At 50.8% G+C, this 21,072-nt stretch overlaps 1 protein-coding gene across 3 annotated transcripts in view; it reads left to right on the top strand.

Moving 5' to 3' along the window:
- Positions 1–21,072, top strand: part of SHROOM3 (shroom family member 3) — a 186,513-nt gene that overhangs the window by 138,344 nt on the left and 27,097 nt on the right. For all 3 annotated transcript variants that reach the window (XM_044225621.1, XM_044225620.1, XM_044225622.1), the window contains 2 exons: positions 10,764–10,895; positions 17,039–20,216. In XM_044225621.1, the coding sequence (XP_044081556.1) occupies positions 10,837–10,895; positions 17,039–20,216 (3,237 nt within the window). In that variant the 5' untranslated portion in view covers positions 10,764–10,836. The remainder of the gene's footprint in view (positions 1–10,763; positions 10,896–17,038; positions 20,217–21,072) is intronic.

Raw genomic sequence — 21,072 nt, 5'->3', positions numbered from 1 at the left:
TGGTCATTGGAACTTATTCTATTGTAACTGAATTTGGAAAGTCAGTGGAGGACAAAATGAGGGCTCTCACGGATGAGAGATCTTACAGCGTTTGCCTCGACTTCTGCCGTGGCTTCTTTGCAAACGTTCAGGTGTGGGAAGGAGAGTTGACTGTTTGATTCCTCAGAGAGCGAGGAGGAGGGCAGAGAGAGAGGGCGACTGAGCAAAAGACATTTCAACACCATCACCCATTGGTGACTAAGTGAACATCGCCCACCCCCACTGCTAGTCCCTGTTCTTCATGATAATAGTTTTCTTTGGTTATTAATAAAATTTCGATCTTTTCAAAAACATGTCAGAATCGAGAGTTGGGGAACAGATAAACCAGTAATGAAAGGCTGTTGGGACAGGTATGAGGAACGGATTTTACTAGAAAAGATTTTTCATCTTTTATGCAAATTTTAGATGTTAGAGGCTTCTGTGGGTCACTTAGCACACTTCACTCTTGCTTGCGTGTGATTCCATTGTCACGGCCGAAAGTTCCTCGGGGCATATTATCAGGATGTGACATTTAAAAAGAACTTCTCTTTCCAGAAAGGACTGCGTTGCTATGGGGTTAGATTACCTAATGCATACCTTTCTACCCACTGAACCACTTGTTTAAGACACAGATGTTAGTGAGGCAATTATAAAAGCCTTAGAAAATTTTGCTTGAACTTTTCTGTGAATCTGAAAAGTCTGAAATATAGCCTTGAAGAAGCTAGCGATTCTTTAAGTTGGGGGGGGGCAGGTAAAGGATTTCTCAAAAACAATGTCTTTGCCAACTTTGCCAACAGTGTATGAATGCACAATTACCACCTTTTTTTCTTCTTTTTTTTATATTTTGAAAGATGATAGGCTTTTTCAACTCTTTAAAGATTTTGACAGCTTTCCTGTGTCCTGCAAGCATGTAGAAAACAGAACTCAGTATACCTTAATTTTTTTTTTAAAGATTTTATTTATTTATTTGACAGTCAGAGATCACAAGTAGGCAGAGAGGCAGGCAGAGAGAGGGGGGAGGCAGGCTCCCTGCTGAGCAGAGAGCCTGATTCGGGGCTGGATCCCAGGACCCTGGGACCATGACCTGAGCCGAAGGCAGAGGCTTTAACCCACTGAGCCACCCAGGTGTCCTAGTATACTCTAATTTTTATTGCAGACAGAGTGCCTTCTGGTTCTATGGAATGCAACAATGTTATCAGTACAGCTCAGTGTGCTTGGCTTAGTCATTGTTTTCAGTCTTTTCTGTCATTTATTTCTGTCATCAGTATTTGGGGCCTCTCATTGTCCTGAAAACAGGAAATGCCTACAAGGGCCTTCTGTCATCTGTTCCAGCACCCTATAGACATAATCTACCCCCCCTCGGCCCCCCACCAAATTACTTACACATGACATTTAATTGTTCATAGTGAGTCTGCTTCGTCTCTCATGTTACGTGAAAGGGGCAATTTAGCATTAACTAGCACAACTGGAAGTGCATGTTTTGAGCCAACAATTCTACTGGGAATTTCTGCCGTGATATGTCAGCATGGATAGAAAACCGTGTACGGCCTTGGTTACTCACCGAAGCATGATGTGTAATAGCAAAAGACTGACAATCAAAAAGTATCTACAACAAGGGTCTGATTAAATAAATACGATATATGCACACAAGGGAATATGAAGCAGCTTTAAAGGAAAGTACAACCCAAGGACGCGAGGTCCTGAAGAGAAATGTGGGGTGCATGCTGGGAAGTGCGGAGTAAGGCTTTGCAATGGCTTTGATCTTTTTTTTTTAATTATGTGAATTACCTATTCAAAAGAACACCTGAAATCAATATGGGGAAAATATTAAGATCTGATTAATTTTGGTGATGAGTACATGGGTGTTCTTTATAATAATTTGAATATATTTATGTATGTTTGAAGTACGTTGTGATTTTAAAAATAGATGAGGAAAAATGGGGGAAAATAGCAGTGACACGCAAAAAGAACCTTCGGGAACCTGCTTTACCCTGGCCCAAGCACATGGTGCTCAGTGAGTATATCAGGAAGACCTTTGACCCACATCCATGACCCGTTAATTCAGTAGACCTAATTTGCAGAACATATTGATATATTGGGGGTTGGGGGGTGGTAGATGCTTAAGACCAGAATCTTGGGTTGGACTTGGTCATCTATCACAGCGTGTCGTGCCCTGAACAGACGGTGGTGGGGGGTGGGGAGGTTAGGAAATGGGATGTTTTACTTGGTAGAGCTGGTGGTCTACTTTGTATTATTACATAGTCAACCCACGTCCTGCTGAGAACTGGCAGGGTTTAGAAGGTTGGTGTGCCCAGAAGAGTCGACACAAAGTGTTAGTCATCACAGCTTGTCACGGCACAGCATCAGCAGGAAAACGAACTCTAGCTCTTAGAATTTGTAATGTTCCGAGTGAAGGCTGTCCCCTTCTCCATTTATCCGGAGCGTACGAATCCTTTAAGACGGTCAGAAGCCCTGCGCTACCTCCAGGGTTCTGGCCAACTTCAGATCCTAATCTTTTTTTTTTTTTTTTTTTAAGATTTTATTTAATTATTTGACAGAGAGAGAGAGATCACAAGCAGGCAGAGAGGCAGGCAGAGAGAGAGGGGAAAGCAGACTCCTGCTGAGCAGAGAGCCCGATGCAGGGCTCGATCCAAGGACCCTGAGATCATGACCTGAGCTGAAGGCAGAGGCTCAACCCACCGAGCCACCCAGGCGCCCCTCAGATCCTGTTCTTGCTGGTGGGCAGCACGCGAGCTGCTCATAGCCCAGATCCCTCCAGAGCCCGCGTGGCCCCGATGAACGACCCGATGACTTCTGCGCTTCAGTCTCACGGCTCTGGTCACACTCTTTAGCGCTTCTTGAAAACCACAGATTCATTCCCACAGGGCCCTTGTGTTTCCTTGCTCCGTCCGTCCGTCCGTCCGTCTCTCCCTGCTAAACACCCCGCCCCAGCTCCTGCACGGCTGACGCTCCTCGTTGAGGGCTCGGCTCCCATGTCGCTCTCAGAGAGGCTGTCCCTGACCCAGGAGCAGACGCCCTCAGTGACACTCACACGACTCAGCTTTATGTCCTTCGGGACCCGTAGAACTGCATGAAAACGTCCCGTGTCTCTATTTCGGCTGCTCACTGCTTGACGATAGAGCACCGGCCTGGGGGCAGATGCGTGAGTTTCGTACCAACTCTGCCCCCCACTACCCTGAGACTGTGGACAAGTTGCTTAGTTTTTCTTATTTACGTCATTCTCTCATGACTTGCCCTGTCCCATGAAGACGGTACAAAGAGTAAGTCAGAAAACATCACCGAGTGCCTGCGGGCCCTCAAATATTTGTTGAATCTATGAATAATGACTCTAATGGTTTTTCTTGCATGTGAGGCTCCCCAGCAAGATTATAAACTCCTTGTGGCCATTGGTGACCTCTCGGAACTCCGGCTTGGGTTCGTCGAGGTCGAAGGGACACAGCAGGTGACAGTGGCTAGAGCTTGCGTGGCCTGCGCTGGCTCGTAGACTTTTCAGAAAGAAGCTCGGCATTCCTGAATCAGTGTCAGGGCACAGTCATCTGAGAAGGACATCATGTCACTTGCGAGTTCCAGTTCCATCGGCCGGCCCAGCCCACGCAGTTGCGCTTCCTTGTTTGTGGTCAGGAATGCAACAGAAGGGCATTGTTTGAGTTACGCCCACATGCAAAACTCGGTTTGCTCAGATTTTAAAATTAAATCGTCTCCTGACCCTTTTTGATTTGCTCATGATGTAATGCCCTTTAGCAAAGTATGTCCTTATCTTCCTACAGATCAAAGTGATCCCAAAATATGAAAGCATGCTGTGCTCTTTAGGAATGTTTACTAAATTATTGGCATCATTGAAAAAGTCGGCCAACAGCTGTCTGACTTTTTTGGTCATCTCAAGATACAATGTGATGTATTTTTAAAACGAGAGGCTATTTTTGAAATACCGTGCTTTTTAATAGGTAATACTTGGGCATGGTCCACAATTCAAAACTTACAGAAGGAAGTACGGCAGAAAATAAGTTTTCCTCCGCTGAGGCAGTCACTGTTTCTAGTTTCCCAAGCATCACTCCAGAATATTCTTTACACTAATAAACGTATAAGGGGTTACGTATATTTTCTCCTTCCCGGCGGCAGCATACTGTGCTCACGGCGCCACACCTTACCGTCATCATCTAACCGTATCATTCGGAGATCTTCCCATGCCAGCAGGCACAGAGCTGCTCCCTTCTTTTAATGGCCACAAAAGTGTTCTCTTCTATGGTTGTACTACAAGGGATTTAACAAGTCTGCTACTGATGAGCATTTAGCTTGTTTTTCCATCTTTTGATAGATATGTTATTTAAAATTTTTTCCTAGATGTTGCCAAACCGTTCCTTCTTCAGGGTGCGCTGAGGCATGTCTCCCCCAGCGAGGTGGGAGAGTTGGTGGGCGAGATCTCGGTCTTCTTTTTCGTTGTTCTTTTCCCTCATTTCATCACTTAACTGTCCATGTGCAAGAATCTCGTAAAGACAAGACTTATCTCTGAAGCCTTCTCCCAACTCGTGTTTTTGATTGTGTCTTTTTGGGCCTTTTGATTGTTTCAAGATCTCTCTGTTCTTAGTATTTTAGTCTGTTGAGAAGATCGACACCCCACCCCAGGGCAGGTTCTCAACAACTCTGGGGTTCTCGAGAACTCTCCAAGTTCTAGAGAAAGAAGCTCCCCAAGTTGGGTTTCCTGTTTTGGCATTTCGAGTCTCGGACACTTATTTTATCTTTACTGTAGGAATTATTTCTTTGTGACTTATTATTTACTGTAGGGATGACTTCATTTGGTCTGCCTACCTGGAGGTCAGCTCCTGTCTTAGTCATTAATTCTCGGAAATCTCTCTTATCAGGTTTGAACTCTTCTAGTCCTCACTGTTGTGCTCCGTGAGCCCCGACCCGCCACACCAGCCCCCTCACTTTCCCCTCCTTTGACACCGTCACGAGGTAGAGGACATTGGGTCTGAAGTCTCTCCGGTCTTCCTCCCACCCCCCCCCATACATAAGAGCGTCACATCTTCCCTCCTCCTGTCTTATTTCAGTGGCTCTGGCTCTGCTCCCACATACATAAGGTTCTGCTCCCCACATCGCTCTGGACTGCCATCCCCTCCTGCTTCCTTAGGAGTCTTGAGGACTGTCATCCTCTGTGTCCTGTGTCCTGGAGCTCCCGGTCTCACTACACTTGCTCCTCCTTCTCCCTGTTTTAAAACAAAACATCAGGAACAAAACCTTTCCTTCCCTGATCTCTAGACTTTTAGCCTCCACCCTCTTTCTCGCCTTTAGAGCCAAGTGTTTAAAAGAATTACTGGCCCTCGCTCTTTGCTTTCTCTTCTTCGTCCTCTTAACTCCCAGTCCGGCGTCTGCTCCCTGCAGTTCCCCAGCAAAGACTTACTCGTGTCCAATCCACTGCACGTCGTGCATCGGCCCTCACCAAGCGGCCTTCTCGGGAACAGCTGGGATGGTTGACAATTCCTCCTTATTGTCTCCACGAGGAGCCTGTGAAATTCCTGCACTCTCCCAGTTTTTCTCCCAACTTTTCTGGAAGCTTTTTCTTGGGCTTCTCTCTTGGCTTCTTTTCCCCTAAATCATAGTGATTCTCAAAGATCCATCCTTTAACCACTCCCTTTGTCTCCCTACACATTCTCCCCAAGCAGCTTGCCTTTTCTCCAAGGCCAAGTGTCTACGACTCCTGATTTCTAAGTGCAGCCCAGACTTCCGTCCTCGAGACCCTCCTGCCCGCCATATTCTTCCGTTGAAGACCCCGCAGTCTCCTAACATCTGCATGCCCCAGAGAAAGCCGCCTACTTTCCCACTGTTTCCTCCTCCCTCTCTCTGTTCCTACCCGTCCATCGAATGGTTCTCTGTGAAAGTTACTTTTATCATCATTCTAGCCGCGCAGTCCTTCCCCCTTGGCTCTCCTCTCTTCTACACCACCTACGTTCAAACACTTGCTGCTTGGACATTCCCTTTAGGCTCGCTGCCCACCGCCTGCCTGCCAGGCCCTCATTCACTCTTACCCTGGCCAGCAGAAGAGCCTCCAATCTCATCTCTCTCGAATTTATTCTCCTTGTTATCGACAATAGCTTACTGAGACCCATATTTAAGCATGCCCCTCTCTGGCTAAGGTTATTTGGTGGCTTCCAAATCCACAGGATACTGTCCACACCCTTTAAAGAGGTCTCGAATGAGGTCTACCTTCCCATCTCTTCACCTTTACCTAGCGCTCTTCCCTTACCCTTCTCCTCCCCAGGTCCTCTGAGTCGTTTTACCACGTGCTTGCACGTTTCCATGCATTCGTCACGCTATGTCTTCTAGCTGGATGGCCTTCCCTTCACTTTCCCATACTCTTCCATCTGGAAAATCTTTCATGATGTAGGTAAAAGTGCAGCTTTCTTGACCTTACCCCTTAGTGAGTCCCTCCTCTGTGTTCACCAAGCATCTCGTACAGGTCTCTGTTATGGAACCCTCTCACCACAGTGAACTCGGTTGTTCTCCTCAATATTGTGAATTATGTGGGTCTAGTGATGCCTTGTTCTTTGTATCCCCAGTGCCAGCATAGTGACTAGGATATAGAAAGTCTCCTTTTCTATGGGAGATGGATGTCCCCTGAGTGAGTGGTGAAGAAACCATGGAGGCGTCTGGATTGATGGCAATTGTTAAAAAAGCTTCGCTATTGTGTTCAAAGCACAAAGAATAATTTTCTTCACTTCCAACAGCTCCACATGTCTTTGTTGCTCTATGCAGAGCCTCTTGGACACCTGGGAGTCTGATTCAGAGCTTCTGCAAGATGTCCGATCCTTCCTGAAGTGCTGTACCAAGTGACGCCTGCAGTCTGGGCAGCTGTACTGTGCTTCCGGGCACCTCCCCTCCTCCTTCCTGGGAGGTTTCAGACTAGAGCTTCTCTGGAACCCTGCAATGATCAGTAAACAGTAGCTCACATCTCATCTCCTTGACCAGAATAGGGATCTTCTGTGGGGTCTGTGGACTTTACTGGGGTCTGTCCATTCCTCTTAGGTAGCAAAGCCTTGTCAGCAGCCAGCCTTTGTAGGCAGGCACGGTCAGAGAGAGCTGGTGGACGAAGCTGCCGGAGAGCCCATTCCCAGCATCAGCACACTCGGGCCAAGTTCACTTTTCAAGTACACCCACTGGCTTCTCACAGCCCATCCCTGGTCAGAGAGCTAGCGGGCATCTTACTCTGAGAGGGGTCCTGCCCCTGAGGTGACCAGAACACAAGATAGGGAGATGGCAGTTGTTGCTTTCTTCCTATGCATTTTGGACCCATTTGGATCATTTGGACCCATATGAAGTGTCTCTAGATGCTTCACGCAAAAGCGACTTTATATGTTTTCACGAAGTTCTGTCTGGTTATTCAGCAGCGTCTCCTGAGTATCTGAAGTCCTAACTGGGTTTGAATCCTGGCCGTGGGACTTAGGGCTGTGTGATTTGTGCCAGCTTCTGAGGGGCTTGGGGCACCAGAAAGAACGTCGAATCCCGGGATGGAACTGGAAGATAAAGTAGGAATCTAAGTCAGTGAGGAACTGGGGTTCAAGGGAGGTGGCCTGGCTTCAAGGAATTCGCTGAGGAGCCTAGTTTCTGGGAGGCTGCATGTCCAAGGTCAGAGCGAGGCTAGAGGCAAGAATGCCAGGCCGTGGACACTGAGCCATTAACCGGGGGCTCCCTGGTGGCCTTTCTGAGAAGAGGACGGGTTCAGCTTTGGGCCAATACCGAACCCAGAGGCCTGGATTACTTGGGACATGGTATGGGGATTAGAGAAGTATGGGGACAAGGAGCCTGACAAATCGTCATGTTTTGTCTTCCACTCTTGGTCTCCTGTGTTTGTACTCCATTTCATCTCTTTAGCCCAAGGCTATGCTACTACTTTCTTTCTCTCCTAGCTTCCAGGCGGGCAAGGTCTAGTCCATCTTGGCCCGTGTTTACCTCTCTGACAAGAGGTCCTAGCCACTGCCCTGGCAGGTCCTGGCCTTACCAAAGCGACCAGGGTCCTTCATGCTGTGAGCACAGTAACCCCACAGTAACGCCAATCATCCGCTCTCAGAACTTTACTGGGGGGCTCCGAGGTGGGTGACTCATTGCCATCAATAGCTCCTGTCCGCTCTGCTCACCTCGGCCGTCCACTCCCAGCTTCTCTCTCCCCTTTCCTGTCCTGCGTGGTAGATCTCTCTGGCGGGCTTGCCTCCCTACCCTCTCGTCTTCACCAATTCTTTAATAATGAATGACTGATGAGAAGCACACTTAACATTTATTGAGCTCTACTATGGGCTGGGCATATTAGCGCATTTTTAATCTTACAAAAACCCTACAAATAGGTTCTGTGATAATCTGCCTTTTTCAGATGAGGAAGCTCAGAATGGTTAAGAAACTTGCTGCTGGTTTTTAACTTTTGGATTTTAGGTATCAGGAATAGAATCCAGGTTTGTCCGAGAGCAGAGCTGATAAACTTTAGCCACATTTTGGCTCTCTGTATCCCTAGCATTTTATAAAGAGATATTTCAGTTTTTCTCATTTTTCTTGGCCTCTAGCAACACAGACATTAGTCTCTGACTACAGCTTCCTTCATTTCAAGAAGCAGTTACTGATAGTTAAAAATCTTGTGTGTCTGTATTATCCCTTGCTTTGCACAGATCATTTTCCTATTACCCCAACCTCTCTTCAGAAAAAATACACATATTTGGGGAAATGATTCTCTCTCTTGGCAAGTCCTCCACACTTACAGATTTTTAAAGTTGCTTCAGATTAAAATGAGATTAATACAACCTCTTTGATTAATGTCTTTATCTTTTACAAAGATAAAGCCTTAGGGAGGAAAAGTAACTTACACGGGGTCATAGAGTAAGTTAGTAAAGTCAGGGTGAGAACCCATGTCTGACACATGGGCTAGTATTATTCTGAAATACTTAACACTTGAATTTTACTGGTATCAGAGGAATTTATGTAACATAAGCTAATAAATTTTTTTCATGGAAAAGAAATCGGTGGGTGTACTTACAGCTTTACCATCGGTGTATCAAAGTGGATTCCTAGATCCCATACGTGTGTTAATAAACTGTAGAGATTTCCCCTAGTCTTAGAGTTCAGAAGTTTTCAGCATGAAATTCCTAATAGCTCACCTCACTTTTTTTGCCAGAAATAAGGCACAGTCACACTCTCCAGACTCAGACCTTCTATAGTAGTGGAATCCTTCTCACCAAATTTATTCTTCAGCAGTGCAGTTGAAGGACACCCACTTTTCCCCTTTGGCTTTGTCAACGCTTTGTGTTAAAAGGGCAGGATATTTAAAAGTTGAAGTCACTGACTTGCAAAATGAAAAGCGATTTTCAAAAGCATGTTGCTGTTTATACCGCCTCACTTAGAGCAGTGTTAACACTGAGGTAGCTGCTCATTTTTCTGTAGTTCTTACCAAGAAATTAAAAGAATGTAATTTACCCAGCATCGGGATATGACAGAGGACTTCAAAAGCCCCGAAATCCCCATAAAGATTTTTCTATGTATATCCACACACAGTCTCTTGGGAGATGGGAAGGAATTATTGTTCCCATTTTTATATATAGATAAACAGAGGCAACTGTGGGATAAAATGTCACCAGGTAGGGAATCTAGGTGAAGGATGGGTCGGAATTTTTTCCCCAGTTTTATTGGGATATAATTGTGAAAGAACAATGTGTAAGTTTAAGGTGTACAATATGTAGATTTGTTACATTTATAAATGGCAAAATGATTCCCTCCAAAGTATGAGCGACCATGTCCCTCCTGTCACATGGTTATTCTTTTTTGTGGCAAGAACATGTGAGATCTGCTCTCTTCGCAACACTCAGGCGTATGACACAGTATCATTAGTCGTAACCTCATGCTGTCCATTGGACCCCCATCTTATAAATCTTGTAACTTAAAGTTTGGAGTCTTTGACCAAATCTCCAACTGCCCAGCCCCTCGTCACCAACGCCATAGTCTGTCATTCTGAGTTTGTCTTCTTTATTTTAGATCCCACACAGAAGTGAGATCATAGGATATTTATCTTTCCCTGTCTGCCTAAGTCACTTAGCATTATACCCTCAGGGTCCATCTCCAAGTGGTTGCAAACGGCAGGATCTCCTTTTTTGTCGTGGCTGAATAATAGTCCTGTGTGTGTGTGTGTGTGTGTGCGCGCGCGTGTGCACGCACACGCTCGTGCGCACACCACATCTTCTTGTCCATTCATCAGTTGATAGACATTTAGGTTGTTTCCAGATCTTGGCTCTTGTGAGTAATGCTGCAGTGAATATGGGAGAGCAGATATATCTACCAGAGCCCGATTCAATTTCTTTGGATATATACCCAGTAGTAGGGTTGCTGGATCATATGGTAGTTCTATTTTTAAATTTTTAAAGGAACTTTCATACGGTTTCCTGTAGTGACTGTACCAATTTGCATTCACACCAAGAGCGCACTAGGGTTTATGTCGGAATTCTTTATACTAAGTTTGCAACATTTTTAGGGAAGTCTGAAATGATGTCAAAATAAAAATAAAAATATTAATAAAGCAGAGAATAGCAATGGTTAGTAAAAGAAATAAGCAGTAAGATCTGCTTTCCAATATTTATCTAATTATTTTTGATCTCTGAGGATACAGCCGTCTCTGCTTTTAAGTCTATAAATCCCATCAGTGAAGAAACTGAGAATGCTCCAATGTTGAGAGAGGTCCCTCTCCCGTTTCTCCGCAGGCGCAGTGACCCTGCAGGCCGACCTCACTCTTGGCATTTAACCAAATTTGGCGAGAACCAACCAGATGCCAGCATGATGCAGATAACTCGGGGCACGATCGGCTCTCCTTGGCCCCAGAGATACCATTCCAGGTACGTGGCCCCCGCTGGGACTTGCGGCTTTTCTTCTTTCTGAGGTCTTGTTCCCAAAAAAGGACACTTTCTTCTGTTTCGAGAATGTTTTCTTACACTCACCTCGAGTCCTAAGCCTCTCTACCCGCCTCCTTCCTCCTCCTCTTAAAACTCCTCCTGTATCCATACCAGTATCTTCATATCCTGCGCTAGACCGGCACAAGGGGAGGCCATCTGAGTCAAGTTCGGGGTCTGCCCGTTCTCAGACGTTTCTCAGTGACACGCGGGAGCACTGCTAGAAAAGCTGACAAGGTTTTCCCCTCGGGGCTTACTGTCCTTCTGGGCCAGCTACGCAGCTGCTTTTTATTGGATGATCTTATTCGAGTATTTGAACTCGCCCCTCGCTTTTACCCTTCTGCTAGGCTGGTCCCCCAACTTAGCTCCAACCCTAAATTCACACACGTGGGCCTTCTCAGTGTGCACATTGTCATGTGGCAGGACACGCCTCCATCGACACCTGTAAAACAGACCCAGTCGCCTTAACCTCATTGTACAGAACCGGAAATCAAGGCTCGGAGAGACTAATTTGTCCAAGGTCACACAACCGATCAGGACCTGAGTCCAGACTCGAGTCCAAGTCAGGGGTCAGAGCCATGGCATGTAACTACTAGTTATACTTCCTCTGTTTCCCTAACCATTTCATCAGTCAAGGTTCAGTCAGAAAAAGGCAAGGCCGCCGCCAGTGTCCTGGGAAAAGGGACTGACGGTCCTAATCAGACCTGACACTGCTGAGTGGCCCTAGGAAGACGGAAGCCAAACTTGGCCACCAGACATATGAAAGTACTCAGTCAGGACCCCCTAAGTTTACTACAAAATCAGAATCTATGCGAGTTAGAATCCACTTTCTGATGCGAGACAGTTAGACTGTGTTGCTTCGGGCTTTTTGGAAGTGCTTACAGAAGGGTGATGGCAGGGAGTGCAGGGCCAAGGGGATGTGGGTCCTGCATGCAAATGAGAAGCAAGTGCTGATGGATCAGGTGGGGGAGGGGCAGGACTTCTGGAAGGATTACTTAACTAACAGATGGTGCCTCCACATCTGGCCAGGCCAGGATTCAGAACCCTGAACACTCGCGTCCGGTCAAATCAAGGGCCAATTCCTAGACTTGTCACTGGTGGACGTGGCTCCCGACACATCGGGATGGGCTTCAGGCCACCGACAAGAATTTCCTGGTGACCCTCCGTGTTCCAGACACCCCTCTCTCTTGCCCGTATCCCTTCCAAGAACCCTGAAAGGATGTATTCTCACCATCTGAGCTCAGAGAACAGCCCCCCCCCGCCAGCTGGGCACCCCTGCACCCAGGGACAGCGCTTTTGCTCTTGGGCCTTTGGAAGGTGAGATGCAGAGGGCCTCATGGCGCGAAGGGAAGAAAGCACAGGGAGAAGGCACTTGGGCTTGGATCCCAACTTCACCGCCTGCTAGATGAGCTTGATCAAGTCATTTCACCTCTTGATCCAGTTTCTCTTGCCTGTAGGATGAAATTAACAGAATGTATCCCATTGGGTCATAGTGAGGATTAAGCAAAACACGTAACACGTTTAGTGCGGTTCCTGGAACATGATAAGCACTCAGTAATTCCCACAATTACAATAATCGGGCTGAAGACTTACAGAGGCACAGTGAAACCTGAAAGTAAATTCCCAGGCTAACGGAATAAACCAGCATGCCCAGAAAATGCCATTGTGTATTCGCAGACCTAAAGAGTGGGACCCTGTAGACCCTCCCAACGCCTCGCCTTCCTGGGAGGCCCCAAATCTGGCCATACTATAACCTGAAACACGCGGGCAGAGTTAGGACGACTGCAGTCGGTGCTCAGAAAAGCTGCCTACGGTGTGAGCTCCGAGAGAGTTGGGCCCCGGAAGTGTGGGGCTCTGAAGGCTGCGTGTCTGCACCTCCCGTGTCCTCCTCCCTGTCCCAACCTCCACGGGGGTTTAGGCAGCAGGGTCTGTCACTGTGCCTTCTAATGCAAGCTTCAGGACAGATCCCCCGACCGTCTGCACAAAGGAGTGTGGGGCACGAGGACGGAGGTCAGAGGTGAGCTCGCATTGCCCACCGCGCTACAGACCCGGGGATTCTCTTCTTCTGCAGCACGGGTCACGCTGCAGTCTGTGGGGCCACAGCGCTGGCGTGCGGTGCTGGCAGACGCCTCCCCCCAATCTGTGCTCTGCTCAGAGGGCCTGGCATTGGCGGCTGTCGGTGGAGACGCACTCCAGGCGCCTTTCCAAGGAGTACAGTGACATCCAGTGGTCTGGTGTGCCAAACCAGCTGGGTGGCATCTGTCCGACGGCCGGCTTTAGTCTAGAAGCCCCGTCTCCGCTCCGAGCTTACGGATCTGTTTCTCCTTGAGAAGCAGGAGCATCAGGGAGCTTAGGGGAGAGGGAAGCACCAGACAAGGGATTTTAACCGCCTGCAAGCTGGTTTAGGTCTGGATTTCACTGAACCTATTTCAGCGGCTTGCTGTCAGACCTGGCTCACGGTCTGTCCGCCGTCCTGCAGAAAACTCTCACACAGCGGTCCTCGGTGTTAAAGTCCTTCAGATGAAATCTGGAAAAGCCAAGTAATCCAGGCCCCTCCAGAGAGGCTGAAATAACAGTATCAAAATGCTGAAGAATCAGTACTACCTCTCGGGTGATTTCTGGCTACTGGGGGTATAATACTGATCAAGACATAAGAAGCCCCCACCCTGTGATATTTGCTGACCACGGTCTGTTCCACACATTAATCATCCACTAGATGCTTCTTGGAAAAAAGTTCCTGGGACCAAATTAACTTAGAAAACACTATTTTCCTTTTGAAACATCATATGAACAGTAGTTTATTAAAGACTCAGAAGTCTTATAGCAAATAGAATTAATTCATTTAGCCCGGCATTTTCCAAACATCGGATCATCTCAGGAATTCACGTTCTAGGAGTGCATTTTAGAAAATGTTTTCATACGCTTGTTTTGTGCTCTTTGCTGAGTTTTAAGTATTTAGAAAATACACATAAATACACAAAAGAAAGAGTAATATTACAAGAATTATAAGTAATATTATAAAGAATTCGTGGATCGACCACAGAAGCAACAGCTTGTCGTATTTGCTTCAGCTCTTAAGCATTACAGACACAGCTGAAGTCTCTCACATAATGACAGGGACGGCGAGTGACGGCAGTAGTGGTGAGTGCTGTGGAGGCAAGAGGCAGAGTGACAGGGGCAAGGATGGTGGGGGGCTCTTTAGAAGCTCCTTCATTCCAGGAAGTCTTCCCTCAAGGAGAGACTTGAGCAAAGTAGAAGTGAGCTGGGTAAAGAGCATACTGTGTGGTGGCAACAGTGCGTGCAAAGGCCCTGAGACACTGGAAAATCTTTCATGGGTTTGTCACAGGAAGGAGGCCCTTACACTGGAGGGCAGTGAGCTAGAGGAGACCAGGAGAAGTGAGGCTGGGAGCTGGCCAGACCACGATCAGGAGCCCGTCACACTTTCCTTGATAGTAAGGCCATCTCTGTGTGGGCTGGGATCGTCGCAGGGACCGAAGACCACATCCCAAGTTCTTCTTCCTCACTCATTCCAAGTGCCATCTTGGAAGCAGGAGCGGCAAAGAAAATCAAAATGGCGACTTCCAGGAAGTGGTGTGAGAAGTCTGTGGAGGGTGATGTCAGCACCCCGCTCAGTCTTACCCCTCACTCAGGTCAGGAGCGGGGATCCCAGGGGACAGAGCCCCCCCCCCCGCCAAGTACCGTCCTCCCATGGTACGTTCCACTGAAGGTCGGTGGGTTCGTTTTCCTTTAGCCACAGGATGGAACCCGCGGAACCCTTGTTCTGCCCAAAGACGTTACAGCAGTGAGTTCGTATTTCTAGAATCATCTACCTTTGGGGATGTTAGTAATAACACTTCTTCCCACTCAGTAGTGAGTTTCAATTACTCTGTCTATTCGCTTTGACTTTTTCTGTCCCTAAGTAGATTTGACTTCTCCTTTCCAGTGAACGATTCTGCTCAAATGCTCAGCCGTTGGGAGGGGGTTAAGGAGTGCCTACCGCCGGCATGGAACTGGCGAGCAGAACAGCCATGATGGGATACACGGCTTCCATTTCCACTGGAAGCATCTGAGACTCCTGTTAGAGGAGATAATGAGAAGTGTAAGTGGGTCGTACGAGATTATCCTCACTGAGCTGTCATGGGCGTTTTTAACACAGTTTCTTTGTTTGAAGGGGGACTGGGAAGGGAGGGGGAGGGGGGTAGAATCTGGCAGTGACATATGTCACACCATCAAGTGCCAGGACTGCTGTGTCTAATCTGGCTGCTCCTTCCTTTCTCCTTTGAATTTATACCTGTCCCTCCCAAAGCAGGATGCTCCATTCAGTAAATAGACGTCGTCTAAAAAAAGAAGAAGAATTACATTCTTGAGGTGAATTGCCGACAGTGTAGGCTCCCTTGAATTCCAGTGCCAGTTTTGAGGTAGAATATGGTCCTTCCAGTCTCCTGTCATAGACACTGGATTTACGCCAACCATAAATCATTATCCTATACTTACCCAATAAGGTACCATATAAACTTAAATAAGGTCTAGAAATATAATAACAGCCATGTGAGTTTTAATAGTGTCTAAATGCATTTTCATTTAAAATACAAAAACTTGGGCACCTGGGTGGCTCAGTGGGTTAAAGCCTCTGCCTTCGGCTTAGGTCATGATCCCAGGGTCCTGGGATGGAGCCCCGCATCGGGCTCTCTGCTCAGCGGGGAGCCTGCTTCCTCCTCTCTCTCTGCCTGCCTCTCTGCCTACTTGTGATCTCTCTCTGTCAAATAAGTTAAACATATATATATATATTTAAAATAAAATAAAATACTCCTTTAAAAAATAAAAATACAAAAATTTAGCAAAAAGTTTTAGTGTTTACCCTTTTGTAGAGAATGCTGAGTCACAAACCTTTGAACAGTTTTGAGATTGTTTGATTTTGAACCACTTGTTCCTTTCTATACGCCCTCACTCACCCCACATGCTGGGTGAAATGTGTTTTAACGTTTGCAATTGAAGGTAATTATAAGTAATCTTGTTTTGAGGCAACTCCCTGGGGTGCGCCGTGTCAACACAGTCATTCCCCTTCCCCTAGCAGGCTCTGAAAACCACATAGAGGACTGTGTAAAGGAGAAGGTCTTACCTTTCTAAGTGTTTTTTTTTTTTTTTAAGATTTATTTATTTGACAGAGATCACAAGTAGGCAGAGAGAGAGAGAGAGAGAGAGAGAGGAGGAAGCAGACTCCCCGCTGAGCAGCGAGCCCGATGTGGGGCTCGACCCCAGGACCCTGGGATCATGACCTGAGCCGAAGGCAGAGGCTTTAACCCACTGAGCCACCTGGGTGTCTTTATTTTTATTTTTATTTTTTTAAAGATTTTATTTATTTGTCAAAGTGTTTGAAGGAGGCTTTGCTCAGGCTTTGGGAAGTCATCCAAAGGTGATGGGACTCCTATAATTAAGACTTTTCTCATAAAGCTTCAGCCTTCTCTGACCTTGTCATTTCTCTGAATTTCTCTCATTCAGCTTTGTGTTTAGCTTTCTCACTGTAAACAAATTGTCTCTAGTAGTTGAGATTCCAGGAAGATTGCCAGGTTATAGCCCTTCAATTCCATAAAAAGGAAAGATACTAACTAAAAACATGCACCCGTGCACACGGTTCACGTGCCTGATCTCTTACCAAGCTCTTCCCTTCTTCCCACAAATAGCCCAAGCGACACAAAACGGCGGCCTCCCTCGCTCCTGCGCTTCCTCTCTTCTTCCTCCCCCACCTCCCATTGCTTGGCACACACCGAATGTCACTGGCGGCATGTAGCAAATCACATCAATGTGTTGCCTGTACCCAAAGGCCACGCGGCTTCCTCTGTGCCCCCCGCCCCGCCCCTTGCAAGTCGGGGTGATTAATTCGAGGCACGTAGGTTACAGTGTTGAGCAATTACTCCAAGTGACAACACACACGGAGGCCGAGCAAGGCCCAAATATGGCCCTTTTCACCCACCCTTCCAAAACCCAAACATCTTGCCCAAGAGTACATTTATAAGCTGGGTCCTGTGCCTGTGCACCTCCCAGATGGTAACGGGTCAGCGGTGCTGACTGCTTGTGTCCCTTTCTTCCAGCTCTTCTACCAGTGACCTCTCCAACTTTGACCATGCTTATCTGAGGCCAAGCCCTGACCACTGCAGCTCCCAGGGGAGCATGGAGAGCCTGGAGCCCGGCGGGGGCTACCCACCCTGCCACCTTCTTTCCCCTGCCAAGTCCACCAGCAGCATCGACCAGCTCGGCCACCTCCACAGCAAGAGAGACTCGGCGTACAGCTCCTTCTCCACCAGTTCGAGCCTCCTGGAGTACCCACCCGCTGGCCTCCCAGGCCGGGAGCGGTCGGGCTCCCTGGACGCCACTGCTGCTCGCGGTGGCCTCCTGGAAGGGATGCGGCAGGCAGACATTCGCTATGTCAAGACGGTCTACGACCCCCGGAGGGGGGTGTCGGCTGAGTACGAGGTGAACTCTTCAGCCCTGCTTCTCCAAGGTAGGGAGGCACGGGCATCTGCAGACGGTCGGGGCTGCGATAAATGGCATCACGTTCCCCGGGGCAAGGGAGCGGCCCCCCCATCCTGGAGCCAGCCGTGCCCCAGTGCCCCGGAGACGGCCACCGCTAACCTGCCTCCTAAGGTGGGCGCACCCCTGCCCCCGGCTCGCAGCGACAGTTACGCAGCCTTTCGGCAGCGAGAACGGCCCAGCTCTTGGTCCAGCCTTGATCAGAAGCGGTTCTGCCGACCCCAGGCAAGCCCCGCGGGGCCCCCGAAGTCCCCCTTCCTGGAGGAGCAGCTGCGCCCAGTGCCAGAGCGGAGTCCGGAGAGCAGCCCCCCGGCGCAGCCCAAGCACAGTTACGGCCCGAAGGCGCAGCCCGGCCAGCCTCTGCTGCCCACCGGCGTCTACCCGGTGCCTTCTCCGGAGCCGCACTTCGCCCAGGTGCCGCGGCCCTCGGTCAGCGGCGGCGGCTCCCTCTACCCGGCGCTGGCCAAGGAGAGCGGGTGCGTGGCTCCTCCTGGGGCCTGCGACAGGATGGCCCCCCTCGACCAGAACGGGAACCACGACGCGTCTAACAGGCCTGGGTTTGCCTTCTACCAGCCTCTAGAACACGATTTCGTGCCCCCGGTAGAGAGGAAACCTGAAACTTCCACCAAATATGTCCCCTACAAAGTCCACTTCCCTTCGGTACCTGAAAACGAGGAGGAGGTCACCCCGGAGAGGCCGGTCACTCCTCTCGGAGGCGACAGCCCGCATCCCAGCGAGAGAAGGAGCGCTCACAGCAGCAAACCGTCTTCTAATTTCCACAACCTCAGATGCCCTCAGGCCTGGCACGGGGGTGAAGACCAGAGACCTGCCCGGCCCCCAGAGCCCTGGGAGGCTGATCTGCATGAAGACCACAGCGCCAGCCTGCCGCGGGGGCTGGAGAGGGACAGCCTCGGCCCGAGCCCGTCCAGCAGCTTTGGCAGGACCCAGTCAGCCTTTTCCTCTCTCCAGAACATTCCTGAGAGTCTAAGAAGGCAAAGCAGCTTGGAGCTAGGAGGGGGAGCCCGGGAGGGCTACCTGGAGGGCTGGTCTACCTCTGTAGTCAACAGCAAGGCAGAAGGCTCCGGAAGGAGAGCTGTTCCTGAGCACACGAGCCACCTGGACAGGCCGGTGTCCTACCCAAGGCCCGAGGCCAGACCCAGTGCGGTGGCCTCTTTCCCCGGCGCAGACCCCAGCAGTGAGGACCCGCCCTCCCCACCCCACCTGCAGCCCTGCGGCCTGGGCCGGCGGCTCAGCTCCAGTGGCACCTGCGCCCCGCAGGGCTCTCAGCACGGGAGACCCCCCTGCTCGGTGCTCGAGAAGGTTTCCCAGATCGAGCGGCGCGAGCACGGCGGCCCGAGAGTCCCCGGCGCCAGCGGCTCTGGCTACGGCCACAGCAGGACGCTCGCGACTCCGAATACTCTGGGGCATGACTTTGAGGAGACGAAAGGCCGCGTCCGCCTGTCTGACTCCGCCGACCCCACGGGCAACGGCGAGCAGCACTGCAGGCCCCACGAGCCGCAGCCGGGCGAGGCCTCCGGGCAGCCGCACGGGCAGCCGCGGCGGAGGGGCGCGGAGGGCGGCCGGGGCCCCCGGCCCGCAGGCGGCGAGCCCCCGCGCCGGGACCCCGCCCTGCCCCGCAGCCAGAGCACCTGTCAGCTTCGCAGCGAGGCGGGGAGGGAGCCCGGCTGGCCCGAGCCGAGGCCCGGCAGCCCCGAGTGGCCGGCGCCGGACGCCCCCTTCAGCCGCGCCTACCGGAACAGCATCAAGGACGCGCAGTGCCGGGTCCTGGGGGCCACCTCGTTCCGGCGCCGCGACCTCGAGCTGGGGCCCCCCGCCGCGTCGAGACCCTGGCGCCCGCGGCCCGCCTCGGCGCACGTGGGGCTGCGGAGCCCGGAGGCGGCGGCCTCCCCGCACACCCCTCGGGAGCGGCACAGCGTGACCCCGGCCGAGGGCGACCCCGCCCGCCCCGCCGCCCCTGCCGCCCGGAGGGGGCCGCGCCGGCGCCTGACGCCGGAGCAGAAGAAGCGCTCGTACTCGGAGCCAGAGAAGATGAACGAGGTGGGCGTCGCGGAGGAGGCGGCGCCGGCGCGGCTGAGCCCTCGGCGGCCGGGGCCGCGCCTCCCCGAGAGCTCCGTGGCCGACCCGCGCCGCGTGTTCGAGCGCGACGGCAGGGCCTGCTCCGCGCTCTGCCTGTCGGGCCCCGAGCTGAGGCAGTTCCAGCAGAGCGCCCTGGCCGACTACGTGCAGCGCAAGACCGGCCAGCGGCCCCCCTGCGCCGCGGGCTGCGGCCTCCAGGAGCCGGGGCCGCCGCGGGAGCGCACCCAGGGCGCCCACGCGCAGCCCGGCCTCGCGCCCGCCTCCAGCCTCTGCTCGCTGCGGGAGCCCGCGCCGCAGCCCCGCAGGGAGGCCGCCCCGCTGCCGGCCACGGCGCCCGGGGCCGCGGGGGACACCGCGCGGGGCCCCCGAGACCGCAGCTGCTCCTTCGCTGGGGGCCGCCTCCCGGGGGAGCGGCGACGCGGGGACCAAGCCCCGAGGGAGCTGCTCGGCGGAGCCAGTCTCTGTGGACCGAAGGGCGCCCAGAGAGTGGACAGGACCCCTGGGGAGCCCTCCTTGTGGGGAGCCGCGGCCAAGCCGGCTGGGAAGTCCATGTCCGCGGAGGACCTGCTGGAGCGCTCCGACAGCCTGGCGGTGCCCGTCCACGTGAGATCGCGGTCCTCTCCCACCGCGGACCAGCGCCAGGTACGTGCGGCCTCCGCGGGGGTTCCCGCCCCCCCCCCACCTCTCCCCGCTTTAACCTTCTGGCCACAGACAAAAGGGTAGCATTTGTTTCCTTGGAGTGATGTCTTTCTCCATGCCCTGATACCCTTAGGGAGATACAGACCCGTAGATACATAGAGTCGTGAAGATCTCTTGTGTAGATCCATGTATCTTACACAGAGACACACGTACATATAGAAGCCCGTGTGTGTACGCGTGTTCACCTCCTATCAGGGAGTTACCCGCCTCTCAGTGCAAGAATGCATGGTTAGGAAAATTAGGGATTACCTTTTTTGCTGGTTCGGCTTTTTTACATTCATGGAATAGACATGGCATCTCAATATTTTTAAGATTTTAGCTTTGCATCCTCTGTTTCCAGCTTTTGCATTTGCAAAACATGAGTTATTGGCTCTAATACTTACTAGCTATGGAACCCCTGGCCGGCAGCTCAGTCTGCTTCACGTTTGTTATCTGACTAACCCTCACAGTCCAGGTCATCTGTTGCCCACATTAAACCTGGGTCTCCCCGACTCCCATCTGAATTCTTGGAGTAACCATTTTGGTGAGATAGGAGAATCACAGACTTTCAAATTCTCACATAAAAGGATTTTTTTTAAAAAGATTTTATTTATTTATTTGACAGACAGAGATAGTAGGCAGAGAGGCAGGCAGAGAGAGGAGGAAGCAGGCTCCCCGCTGAGCAGAGAGCCCGATGTGGGGCTTGATCCCAGGACCCTGGGATCACGGATCCAAGCCGAAGGCAGAGGCTCTAACCCACTGAGCCACCCAGGCGCCCCACATAAAAGGATTTTCTAATAAAGATTTTGAACTATTCGAA

Source organism: Neovison vison, chromosome 11 (assembly GCF_020171115.1).
Source record: "Neovison vison isolate M4711 chromosome 11, ASM_NN_V1, whole genome shotgun sequence".
Classification (NCBI taxonomy): Eukaryota; Metazoa; Chordata; class Mammalia; order Carnivora; family Mustelidae; genus Neogale; species Neogale vison.
Note: the sequence above shows the minus strand (reverse complement) of the source record. Positions and strands in the feature narration are given on the sequence as shown.